We start from the raw sequence: 13,693 nt of genomic DNA, 5'->3' as shown, positions 1-13,693 counted from the left end.
CATATTTACTTAATGTCTACTGACCTTTTCTGGGGCTTCTATTGCATCTCAGTCCTCATTAGCCGATGGGGTTTGCTCCATTGTTACGAGGCTCTTTGTGAAGATTCAACACTTGAGTATCAATTCGATAAGTATTTTTTTTAAAAGAATGAATGATGGAAGAGATGTTAAAGAAATAAAAAGTGAGATTCTATAAGCCGTAATGGCCTAATGACAAAGAACAACAGCCTGCAGGGTAAAACCTGCATTGAAAGAGATAACACTATCCAAGAATTGTTTTTTTATTATCTTCAGGTAGGCTACAATTGCAGATGTCAGACTGAGACACTGTTACTAAATCAGGACTACAGGGAACAATCTTTTGAATCAGAGATGATTTCCCCCTCAAAAGTTCACATTTTAAAAACATTCACGTACAGACTTTGTGTACTTTTCACAAATACAACTCTCTCTAACAATTTCTACAGACGGTAGAGACGTAAACATTTTCAGATTTCTTGTTTTAGTTGCAGTACGGTTGCTATTGTAAGATTCATACCGTTTCTTCAAAATTCACATATAAACATAGTATGTTTTTTATGGTTCAATAACATTTAAACAACAAATGAAAAGATACCTTACTGATAGAAATTATGTAAATTCACTCGTCCTCTGGATAATTCTGCAGAATCTCAAACCTTGTATTAAGAATAACATTTAGATTAGAAAGACAACTCATGTGCAGCTTGACAGAGTTAAATGCACTTTTGAACATTTAAAATGGGATTACTTTCAGGTCTGAATTTCTACCTCATTAAAATCACCCAGCAGAAAACAGCACAAACAAGGGTGAACTACAGAGATGCCTCAGCGCGAAATATCTCACTGAGGTGGGAACAGAATATACAGTTTTGGTTTCCAAACAAGGAACTAAAAATACTGCATTTGTAAAAAGTCAGCGGGACCCTCCTGTCTTTTCCTTGACCTTAATATGAGGCTTCTTGTTGAATTCATTTGGAATACATTTTCCATAATTTTTCTATCCAATAAATACTAGTGATATGTATTTCCCATTAACAGAAGTACAATGTTTTAGTGTGCACTCTTTTGTGATCTCCACCTAATGGCCTAATTACACTGGGAACACACTAGTCAGCATCAGTCAAAGGGTTTTGTGTCATATAAAAACCAAGAAAGAAATGTTACTGCACATTAGCAAATCAAAATATGTACAAAATCTACATTAAATAATTTAATTTCTGATTAGGCACTTTAAGTCAAAACAGTTCAGCCAGCCCTCAGTCATCTTTGATGATACAACAGAAAGAAGATGACATCAGATGAAGACAGAATACCCAGAAACAGACATTAGCCCTGATAACCACATTAGTAGAGTTGGACAATATCATTCTGACATCAGCCACACACAAACTACACAAAGACACACACACACACACACACACACACACACACACACACACACACACACACACACACACACACACACACACACACACACACACACAGGGAGCTATAGTTTCCAATAAAGTGGAAGGATCTGCTACAGAACAGGAAGGAGATACTTCAACACACTCCTCGGATGAATATCCAGCTCCGTCATGACTTCCTTACTGTTCGAAGTTCTAGTGCTTTTTAGGGAAAAGGTGCGTAACAGCCTTCCACCACCGAGACACCCTATTTTCAAACCGAGCAAGATAATCATTAATGTCACGAAACAATAAATAAATAATAAATATACAAAATAAATCATTATATAAATAGATATTTGTTTGTTAAATAAATAAATGAATAAGTAAAAAGACTGGAGACGAAAAGAGGCAGGCAGTGCTCAAATTTAAGCTAATTGACCCTGTTGTGGAAGCAGTTTGACGTTTTGGGGTTGAATGGCATCTTCTTGCAATCTTGTCGCACATTTTTGTTTCTATCAAAATTCAAAACTCCTAATACTGCTTCCATCACAGTCGGCGTCAATGTGCTCGTCTAGTAGCTCCCACCTCGGCCAATCACCTTCTCTGCATATGAACTTTGAGAGGGAGACAAACTTCCCGGTTACTTACCAGTCTGTGGATAGATGAGTAACATTGGTAATGAATGATTAATATTATTTGACACCACTGAATGTTAGTAAGTGGTACGAGAGCAACATTTTAGTGCCTGTAAAATGTGCTAAACGAGACTGTAGGTCATCTCATGAATACTTGCAGGAAGCTAGACACATACAGGTCCTGTTGTCTGGAGCAACTTCAACACAAAGAAAAGGGTAAACTGCAAATGTAACATTTAGAGCTCTGCCCATAAAGTCAGAGGGAGTTGGGGCTTTTATAGAGCGTCGATAACAGCACTGGCATATCACCACAGCAGTACAAACGTAGGAGCAAATATACATTTCTTTAAGCTTCCCAAAATGTGCATCATCGAAGTAACCTTTAGGCTCGAGTTGCACTTGATTTACAGTAATCAACCTAAATGAGTTAAATCAAGCGCTCCTGAAGTCGGTCACCAAACGGGGCCTATTTTAAATTGTAGAGAGCTTGTCCCGTCCACAGGGCCACTTACGTGAAGCAGTTTGTTTTACAATAACAAATCCAAACAGATAAGCTAACAGATGCCATTTTCTTGTGAAATCAAATGAGATGAGTTGTGCCTTTCTTTTTTAAGCTGCAAACTGCATCCTGATTGTGTAAACCTTCTTACAGTCTGTGCATGCGAGGTTCAGAACGCGGCGGGGAGAGAGGCGGGGGCAAGGTGACAGTGCTCGGGGTCTCCACTGGGTCATCCATAGGCAGGACCAGGCGGGTGCCCCTGATGGCCACTTCATGTTCCGCTAAGGCGAGCTCGTGATCCAGACCTTCATCAGAGGCCCTTGTGCTGGAGGAGCAGTTGATGGTGCGGCCGGACGCGTCCATGCTGACGGTGATGTCGGCGTACATGGAGCTCACGCTGGCATCGTTCAGGATGAAGTCGGAGTCATCGTCGTGGAGCCGGCCTTCGTTCTGGAGATTGTAAAAAGAAACGAAAAAAATTATATATATATATATATATATATATATATATATATATATATATATATATATATATATATATATAGGAAGCAAGGGAATAAAAAGATGAGGGTGAATACAATTCCAAAAGGAGGAGAGAAGACCTGAAAACTTCAAATTACAGAGAAATACACATTTCAACACACAAATGTATGAGCTGTTCCACGTATTTTAAAAGGGTCCAGAAGTTACTGATTGGGTCTTTAACAAATGCCACTTTAACTGTAGTACATTATGCCGTGTGTCCAAACCTCATAGGCCTGTGGGCTGGTGAGGCATCGGGCCAGCGGTCCGCAACAAGTAGGCATCGTAGCAGTGAGAGGAGGGCCGCTGTGCGTCAGGAGGGGCTTCAAGTAGCTGGAGAAAAACTTGTGTCAAGGATTATTAACAGTTTTTACAACAATTTCTTTCAGTTGAAAAATGTAATTGTTTACCACTCTAACCATCCTGTGACGTATCTGTCTAGAAAGATGAAGTTACTGGTGTAGATTTAATAAAGTTTGGAAAGAGCAACCTCTGGTGTCCAAAGCTGAATCAAGCATCCACACTTCTGAAGAGGATCTTAAATAGGTGACGGCTCAAAGGATACTTGTGGTCAAAGTTATACCAGATCCTGAAGGGCCAGGCGCTCTCATGTTTGGTGTTCCTCCGCTGGGACCCATCCAACACCGCTGAATTCTGTTCAGCAAAACATTTAGTTTTTTTACCACTTAAAACGTTTCTACTTATTATTTAGGGCTATCAACTTGACAAAGCAACCAAAATACATACATTTTCAAAAACAAGAGAGTTCAATCTGTGTGAATTACTTACAGAGTTGTCTTGATCAGAGTCCACACCCACCCTGAAAGAGAAAAGGTAGCAGCAGTGACTTTGACAGGAAAACATTCGATCGACGGGGTGAAACACACAGGAGGAACAAAAGCATCCAAACAGATGCACAGCCTTACGGTATGCTCATGAAGGACAGCATGGGCGTGGTGCCTCCTCCACAGATCCAGACAGTGAAGAAGACAATTAGGAGGGTAGTTGAAAACATCATCTGGCGAGCATAAGTCGCCGTGTCCCTGATTGAAAGAGCAAAGGTCATCGCCCCACGCAGTCCTGGAGGGGACAGATAACAAGACAGTGCAAGGTTGAGAAACTGTGTGTGTGTGTGTGTTTCACCAAAAGACAGCGTGGGAGAGACTTTGAGTGAGGTGGTGAGCATTATCTAATTCATCAGAAAAGCCACAACATATATTTAAGTGAATGTTGCTGTTCTTTGGTTCATTGTTTCCTAACACTTTAGTTGGCAAGATCAACCTGCAGGTGTTGTTTCTCTCAGGGCTGGTGGTTAGGAAACAATTATGTGCACTGACATGTAGGGGACTTCCATTATTAGCTAGTTTCAAATGTAAATGTCAGCTGACGTAAGAGCTGTTACTGTATCCAAGTAGGCGTGTGGTTGGTCGAGAAGGAGACTGTCTTCACACACCAATATCAGGGCTAATATGTTTTTAACAACAGGGTTAAATCATCCTTTCTACTGATTTAATGGAACCAGGTCTTAGCTATAAAGTAGTTTATTAAGCCTGAGAAACCTAAAATGAGTCCTGAGTGGACATCGGAGACTGTACTGTCACAGCTCTCTACCTGCAAACATCATGACATGCTGAAAGTTGGATCCAATTTTGTTCTTGCGGCCCAGGTTGAGCAGGAAGGACAAAGGGTAGATGTTGGCAGCCCTACCCAGAAACACTGCCACCTAAACAACGAAGGTCAAGGAACAACACACAGTGATACAGCAGGGGAGAGCGGGGATGGAACATAATCGTGGGTAGATGGCAGTTTCAAAATGTGTTGACTAATCAGTCTTTTAAATGTTGACGTTATTCTTGGACTCCTTCAACCACTAAAACCTTCTTTAAAACACAGATGATGTGCGAATACACTATTGTTATCAGCACAGGCGGTTGTTATTCATAACTGACAATAGTCTATTACAGATTTTGTTTTAAGAACTCAAAACATTTACTACATTTAGGGAAGTGGTTATGTGCAACAACAGTCATCTCCAGATAACCAATTGTCTCTGGAGCATCCAGGAAGCACGAACACCAATCAGAGTCAAGGATACAAAGGCTCCGACAATGAACATAGGGTTGAAGACATGTGACTGGAAGGAGAAGAGAGTCAGACCCATGTAGGAGAAGATGAAGTTCTCTGCCAGGAAGTTCAGCAGCTCAAACAACTGATGGGGAAGAGACAAACAATCATTGCAAACCAACTGCATGATAACTGAAACCCAGACGCTCACATTGCATTGGCGTCACTTCGGATGCAAGGTGCCACGGGAAAGAAAGTGTCTCGTAAACTTTGCACGCGTTCCCTTTAGTCGGCAGATGACTTGCGATGGGATTAGTGCAACATTTTACCTGTAGTGTCTAATTTACAGAGAAAACTGTTTTACACATCGAGTTACTACTTTACATTGGTAATTAAAAAAATATTCTTGCACTATTAAATCATCCTTAATGATAGGACTGAAAACCAGGAAGGAACCAAAATGGAGGCAAGATTTACATCGAAATAAATTGAGTAAAAGTGGCCAAAGATATGCGATAGTACATCACCTGTTTGGTTCTGTCCTGAGAGTCAGGGGAGAGATTGTTGAAGGTGTAGTGAGCCTGAGTGATCCCACAGAACAGCACAGCCACTACGCCTGAATAAAAACAAAGATACACAGGTGTCACTTCATAATCCCTCAAAACCCATTGGAGGGCGTCAAAAGTATGCAAAAATCAGCATTACTGTCATGAAATGTGGATCTAAGAGCAGCAAAAGTGAAGTTTCTTTGGAAGTGTAAATGAAATGCAAAAATTCCCAGATCAAATTGCATGCATGTGTGCCGTGTCCACAGGTGTACCTGTGAACCCGCAGGCCTCGGCTAGTAGGAAGGTGCTCCAGGACATGAGGAAGAAGAGAGCCGTTTCCAGCAAGGGGAAGTCCCTCAGCTTCGTGAACTTGGTGACGTGATGAAGACTGAAAGTCAAGGAGCCAAACGAGAGGTACACAGTCGACCTGCAGTGTACAAATGGAAAAGAGGGAAGAAAGACATCGCTGTGGAAACAATATAAGTAGAAAAAAGCATTGTTTTATCTTATTGTGCAAGGACACATTTTAGGCTACTCCTATTGGAATAACAAGCGTAACAGCTTTTGTGGTTCCAGGTCTAATAAGACTTGAAGCTGCCCATACAAGGATTAACCAGCAGCAACTTAAATGAGTAAGATAACCTGTGTTTTTAAACCCTCTCGTGGTATTCTGTTGCTGCCTATCTGCCTATGCATACCGGTGTATATACAAGTGCATTATGTAATGGTGAGCAACGAGTGAAAGGATATAAGAGCCGTCATGAATCCAGTGGCCACCCCAAGAGCAAAGGATCCACTAAAGACACCCAGGAAGACGCCGAAGGATTTCAACATGGCCAAGGCCTCAAAGCTGTGGCTGTTGTCTCCTGCAGGCTGGTACGCCACAATGGAGCTGAAGGGCAGATAGACAGAGTATACGAGCAAATAAAAACATTGACATGGAAAGAGGAATTAGCAACTTAGTAAGAATCCAGACAGGGGAACTGGTTACATGTTAATCACATGCTCTCATAAAGAAACAAACAGATATTTCAAAGTCAGGCATCAAATCAAACCTGCAGCAACCCAAATCCAATAATCGCTGATATCAACAGCCTGGTGTTTATCTGATTTTGTATACATTTTGGTTGTCCCTTAAAAAAGGTAGCACAAGACTGGACTGGAGTTGGGTTATACAGTCACAAAAAAGGAGGAAGTTAGGATCTTGCATGCTCAATTGGATCTCTCAAGACCATTCCAATATCCAATTGATATCCAATAAGAGTATTATTAAAGTAGAAAAACATTACTGTTGGAATTAATTTTAATCTTTTTTATAGTACATTATAAAATACTTATAATGCATTATAATGTGACTGTAAGTCAAACACAAAATAATGTGTCAGTGAGTAACAGCAATTATTAAGTATTAGGATACCTGACCTTATGAGTCATTATAAAATGCTCTATAATGTGTTATGATCATTGTTATAAAGCATTATGAATATGTGTGCTTATAACTGTAATAATGCTGCACTTTAAGCAGATTATAAGGCAGTATAACTATGTTACTAATGCATTTTAGACACAGGCATCATAGAAAGGTGCTACCCATGAAGAGTGGTGCTCAAATGACATCAAGACCAACAACGTAAATCAGTAGCACTAATGTTCACCAGTAATAAGCATGATACACTCTATAAAGCAAAGCGAAAAAAGGACAAATCAGACAAAGAATGGATATGAAAGGGTAACAGGGAGAGCAGTTACCATCCTAATGGTTGGTGGTTCAAGGCTACAAACAATCTAAGTAAAGAATATGCATCACAGCGACTGAGTGGAGATGATCAGTTTCTAACCCTATAACTCTAACACCACCCACCCACCCACCGGGGAGTAAATGTCTGGTTTTCTCCCAGCCATTCCTCCTCTCCCTCTGGCCAGACTGGGCCATCATCACCTGGGGAGCGCACAGCTCCAGCCCCCCGTCTACCCTGCTTCTCCAAGCGGAGGAGAACGCTGCATACATACGTACAGGTAGGCGGTGAATGACACGGACAGGTGAAGGAAGGCAAGCAGTGAAATGACAGGGACTGATGTTAGTATAAGTGTCCATTCATATGCAATGTACAACACGTAAAGCTGAAGTCGCAGTAATTAGACTCACAACAGTGCAGGTCGTTAACACAGAACTAAAAATTGAAAGGATGCGTTCACATTTAAGTCCATCTTAAAGAAATACTTACATGCTAATGGAAACTTTATTTCCATACTGGCCATGACAATATTTCTTTCAAATGCAATTTTAATTCAAGTGATGGTGAATAAAATCCACAGACATCGTTCTGTGTAAAAATTCATTTTAAAGTTCGTCTGAAGATAGACAGACAAAACAAACTGAATAAATATCTTCCAAAGTCACTCTTTTAGTTTAAATGTACATATTGTTTTGAGACAGACTTACAAAAATGTTAAACTATCTTTTAATGTGAAACTACTGTTGCTTTGATGAAATAGAAGTGGACAATACTGTTGTTGCTGCGTGGACAGTGTGTCTATATATATATGCAGTGTGTAATTAATTAATGCTTACGAAGAGAGTACAATGGCCACGGCATCATTGAGGACACTCTCGCCAAAGAGTAAAGCATACAGGTCCACATCTACTTGTAGGTCATTGAAGATAGCTAGCAACGTCACTGATAAAGGAGAAAATAAAATATATACTTCAGAGCATAAGACACACAGTTACTGTACAGCAGGACAGGAGAGCAAGAAAGGCCTCAAAAAGAAAGATTATCTAACAGCCAAAACTTACCAGGGTCTGTTGCTGAAACAATGGCCCCAAAGAAGAGGCAGTCAGTAAAGTAAAAATCGCCCCCAAGCTGGCCTACAACTTTCATGAAGGACACAACGCCATACATGACCAGCCTAGGAGGAAAGAAAGATGTGTACAAGTCAAGACACTGGCTCCGCTTGGCCATTCAACGAGCTGATTGAGTAAAACTAGACAACTTCTTCAATCTGTTACTCTATTTCCATCTGAATTTATGTATTTTCAGACATTGTCAAATGACGTACCCAATAACGAAGCAGGAGATAACTGTTCCCATGAAAGCATAGGCCAGGATGGAGCCGATGTTTCTGAAGAAATGTCTCTGGGAAAGACAAGGTCACAGATGTATTAAAACAGAGGCTGTCTAGTACCAGTAATTAGGCCATATAGACAAATATCACAATGATCATGAAGAAGTATCTCAATATGTTTGCAAGCGTGTATGTGGACCAAAAAAAATCAAAGAAAAATAACAAAGGCCCATTAATGAAGATGTACGTAATTGGGATAAATGGCTGACTCTCTGTTGTTTGCAGTGCGAGAGGTTCCCCAGGCATCCACGGGATTTTCTCCCTTTGAACTTTTGTTCGGCAGGACTCCGCGGGGGGGTGCTCGACCTGATTAAGGAAAACTGGGAGGAGGGGCCGAGCACCAGCAAAAACGAGATCCAGTACGTCCTGGACCTGCGGGCAAAGCTCCACACACTGGGTAGGATGTCACGTGAGAATTTGCTCCAGGCCCAGGAGCGTCAACAGCGGCTGTACAACAGAGGGGCCAGGCTTAGACAATTCACACCGGGAGAGAAGGTACTTGTATTGCTTCCTTCTTCCAGCTCTAAACTCCTCGCCAAGTGGCAAGGGCCCTTTGTGGTCACACGGCGAGTGGGGGATGTCGACTATGAGGTGGTGCGTTCTGACAGGGGCGGAGCTACACAGATTTACCACCTCAACCTCCTAAAAGCATGGAGGGAAGTGGAGTCTGTTTCTCTGGTGTCCGCGGTATCTGAGAGAGAGGAGCTGGGGCCTGAGGTCCCAAAATCCACCAATCCGGCCTCGCTCCTTGGTGAAGACCATCTCTCCAGGACCCAGAGAACAGACATTGTCCAGTTGCAAGAGCGGTTTTCTGACATGTTTTCTCTCCTGCCAGGATGCACAAACCTCATCATGCACCAGATTGAGACTCCTCCGGGCGTGACGGTGCGGTCACGACCCTACAGGTTACCTGGTTCAGAGGGAATTGGCTGCTATGCTGGAGATGGGGGTCATAGAAGAGTCACACAGTGCCTGGTATAGTCCCATTATTCTTGATGACAAGAAGGATGGTTCTATACGGTTCTGTGTGGACTATCGCAGGGTGAATGATGTGTCATGGTTCGATGCTTACCCAATGCTCCGGGTCGACGATCTCCTGGACCGACTGGGCACTGTACGTTTCTTTATGACCCTGGATTTAACCAAGGGCTACTGGCAGATTCCCCTGTCGTCAGAGTACAAGGAAAAGACGGCCTTCTCCACTCCGTTTGATTTATACCAATTCACAACGCTTCCCTTTGGGTTGTTCCCAGGTGGACAAAACTGCTGCCATCGCAGCCTGCCGGCGGCCCAAGACTAAAATAGAGGTGAGGCAGTTTCTGGGGCTGGCGGGTTATTACAGACAATTCATCCCAAACTTTGCGGAGCTGACCAGCCCCTTGACTGACCTGACCCGGAAAGGTGCCTCAGATCCATTCCAGTGGACGGAGCAGTGCCGGTTGGCGTTCGAGAAGGTAAAACAGGCTCTCTGTGGGGAACCGCTCCTTCACACACCAAACTTGTCAATTCCCTTTACTCTGCAGACTGATGCGTCGAACAGAGAGCTGGGGGCCGTTTTGTCCCAGCAGGTAGAGGGGGTTGAGCGCCAATTTTTCGCGCGAGTAGATCCGATGCAAAGTCAATGACGCGAATGACGCTAATTCGCGCCGAGCTGCGCACGCGAATGGCGCGGTGCAAAGTTGCGAAAGCCAATCAGCGTTGAGGCGCTCCGCCCCCCTGGCTGCTGCTGCTCTAGTAGTGCTGGAAGCAGAAGTTATCGAGACGTAGTCGGTGAAAGTCACCGAACTGTGAGAGCCTACGGGTGATGTTAGGAACCCAAACAAAAAACGTTAGATGTTACGACGCTTGTGGGATGTCCACAACCAGTTTAAAGCAGAAATATTGGTTATCTCGTCCGTGGTGGATGGCGGAAATGATAATCGTTTCCATGGAGTAAAGCCACAGAGATAAGCCACGCCCCCTCTTAAACAATAGAAGCATTTAAAATCTGTCATTGTGACTGTTATTGTTCATTTGTCACGATATGAAGACCAACTGCTGGTTCTGTGATGCCAAAATATAAATATGAAGCAGTAGTCATATTAATTAATTTGAAGATTATAAGGCTATTTTCATTTGCACTTTATTTCAAATGTATATATACAGTTTATTTAATTTGAAACTTATTATTTTTAATGTATTTATTTTATTACTACATATTATTTATTTATCAAATTTCCATTTTCGCAGTTTATTTCTGTAGTAAAAGTATTAGTTATTTTTGTGTTAAGCCTGACTTGAGCCTTTAAATTTATCATTGTATTAACTTTATTTGTTCCATAAATTGTTAGGTATTGTTGTATGTGCAGGTTTACATACGGATAATAAATAAATGTCCTTGTGACGATCACTGTATCAGGTTTTTGCTTGTTAAACTGTAAGTGGATTTTATTTAGTTATAGAATACAAATCCAACCCAGAATGAGATCAATTAGTTAAACCAAGACAGAGTTAATATTTGAACGGGCCCCGGGCCTCTTTGAACTTGAAAAGTTGGGCCCCGAGGTCAAAAAGGTTAAGAATCCCTGCTGTACATAGTCTGAGAGGGAGGCCAGGTACAGCACGGTGGAGAAGGAGTGCCTGGCCATCCGGTGGGCGGTCGACTCCCTGTGCTACGACCTCCTGGGACGCTCATTCACCCTCTGTTCGGACCACGTCCTGCTGCAGTGGCTCCACCGCATGAAAGATACCAACGCCCGGATCACTCGGTGGTATGTGGAGTTGCAGCCTTTTAATTTGTTTGTGTCTTCCATATAAGAGCAGGAGTAGCTTGAGAACGAGGAAGGAGAGCGGATAGCGGATGCCTGGAGCGTTCGCAAGTGGAAACGGGACTGAAACAAATAAAACCTGTTACCGCCCCTAAAGATTGTGTGTGTGTTGCCCTCTATTATTCCTGCCCGAGACTCAAACCTGTCACAGCCTATTAATAAAAAAGTATCCGCATCTTCTAAAGATGTCATTTGGGAAAAATCAGAATCTATAAGTTACATAATTAGTGTGTCATAACTCCAAGTCCTCTCACCCTTTTCAGACTGTAGCCGGCGTGGAAGATGATGGGAGGCAGCAAAATGTTGAAAAACACTTCGGGGTCAAAGGTCACCTGAAGACAGTAGTAAGTTATCAAACCATTGCATCTGTTTGTGTATGCAAACTAGTAAATTAAGATAATTTGACTACGAAGATGTTTATAGACAGAGCTTATGCTTAGATATATGTCAAAGTTTGCAGAGGCTCACACAATAAGACATATTTTCATCCACTGCTGGTACTTTCATACCAAAGGGGCACACACACAAAACAAACTACCACTTGCACCCCCATCTGTTCACCCCCTTGCCTTTCTCAGCATCTCATCGTCCTGCACTTGGTGACCTTTGCCACGGCTGACTTCCCCCTTCAAAGTGTACTCGTAGAATCGCCCACTGACGTTGACCAGCAGAGTAGCGGGACTGGCGTTGACGGCACAACCGAGGATCACGTCACTCATGCTCTGGGGCACATGGACGCCAAAACGCAGGATCACACCCACCAGCACGCCTTCGGGGAAGAAGAGGGAGAGGGAGTGAAGGCAAAACAGTTAGCCAGGGATCTGTAGTAAATGATAATAGCAATAATGTCCTTTATTTATATACAGTAGCATTGATCAAAAACACTGCTTCACAGAAATGAAAAATAAATGTCTTTAAAAGAGTTTTGCAGGAGGACACTGGTGTTCGTTGTGTGAGTCTTTGTTCTATTTGAAAACACTGCTTTTAATTAGTTGGCTGTGACAAAGACTTTAACTAGAATCGGGTCTTTCATTAAATAAACAAACAATTATTGGTGTTAATTGCGAAAAAAGAGATTATCTATTCAACCAATTCAAAGCTGCTCTGAAAATCACACAGATAGGCAAAGGAGTGAGTATTTAGTTTGTGTGTTGCTGTTTTGTCTTAAATGCACTTACCAATTAACCTAAGTTAGTTAATTGGAGACAGACCACAAACTCGAACAAAAAGACAACAGCATGTCAATTCCACAACCCCGATCCGGTTTAAGTTTGTAACTATTGTGGACAGTACATACTGGTGTGCTTATACATAATATGCAGCAGGTATCTTCTGCCATGTATCTTGGCATCGGACAATAATAATAACAACAAAGCCAGCTCGCGTCGCCGCTCGGTAACGTTAGATTGACGTGAACCTCGGAGGTCTTACCGTATATCATGGCGAGTCCCGTTTCGTGCAGGAACCTAAATCTCCGGTGTTTGAACAACCATATCGTTAAAATGGTGAGCGTGAGGAGCATTATGAATATGAGCAGATTGGCGCTGTCCTGTCGGTGGCTTTCCTCGGCCAGCCTCTCAGTGGCGACGTTGTCCATCGCGTTGCTCTCGCCTTGGCTCCCGACGAGCAACAACGTCAACAGAAAAGGCAACAACAGAAGCGCCTTCGACGGTTTACCACCAAGAAGGCTTCTCGGTGTGAATCCCATTGTGGCTTTCTGTGAAACGGTTACATTTGCCGTTTAATTAGTAACAGTTTTGATGGGAAACTATATCGCTGAGACGAGAAATGGCCAAATGACGGCTTCTTCCGCAGCCGTTATCAAAACATTGTAACTTCCGGTTCTTCAAAATAAAGGTCAGCCCACGACTACTCGTAGTTATGACACAAAACAGCGACCCCTGTCGCTCTTTGCAGGTTGACCTTAGTTGTCATTACGCAGGCTCACTAATTAAAGACTTAACACAAACAAACTGGCACTGAAACTAACAAAACTAATAAGAACGAACCTGCATCAAAAAATAGGTCTAATGTAATACAATCGAATAGTATTGAATAAATAACGATGATGACAATTAAAGAG

The 13,693-nt window shown here is 42.3% G+C and overlaps 1 protein-coding gene across 1 annotated transcript; it reads right to left on the bottom strand.

The window, feature by feature from the left end:
- Positions 1 to 264: 264 nt before the first annotated feature.
- LOC117742491 (sodium/hydrogen exchanger 6-like) lies at positions 265 to 13,442 on the bottom strand. The gene is made up of 16 exons (XM_034549910.1): positions 13,042 to 13,442; positions 12,180 to 12,379; positions 11,865 to 11,942; positions 8,738 to 8,814; positions 8,475 to 8,587; positions 8,250 to 8,355; positions 6,428 to 6,569; positions 5,950 to 6,055; positions 5,657 to 5,745; positions 5,161 to 5,274; positions 4,677 to 4,788; positions 3,992 to 4,145; positions 3,855 to 3,885; positions 3,631 to 3,719; positions 3,293 to 3,398; positions 265 to 2,993 (listed from the first exon to the last, which is right to left on the bottom strand). The coding sequence occupies exons 1-16, from the start codon at positions 13,316 to 13,318 to the stop codon at positions 2,691 to 2,693; spliced, it is 2,097 nt and encodes a 698-aa protein (XP_034405801.1). The 5' UTR covers positions 13,319 to 13,442; the 3' UTR covers positions 265 to 2,690.
- Positions 13,443 to 13,693: the final 251 nt, after the last annotated feature.

Source organism: Cyclopterus lumpus, chromosome 14 (assembly GCF_009769545.1).
Source record: "Cyclopterus lumpus isolate fCycLum1 chromosome 14, fCycLum1.pri, whole genome shotgun sequence".
NCBI lineage: Eukaryota > Metazoa > Chordata > Actinopteri > Perciformes > Cyclopteridae > Cyclopterus > Cyclopterus lumpus.
Note: the sequence above shows the minus strand (reverse complement) of the source record. Positions and strands in the feature narration are given on the sequence as shown.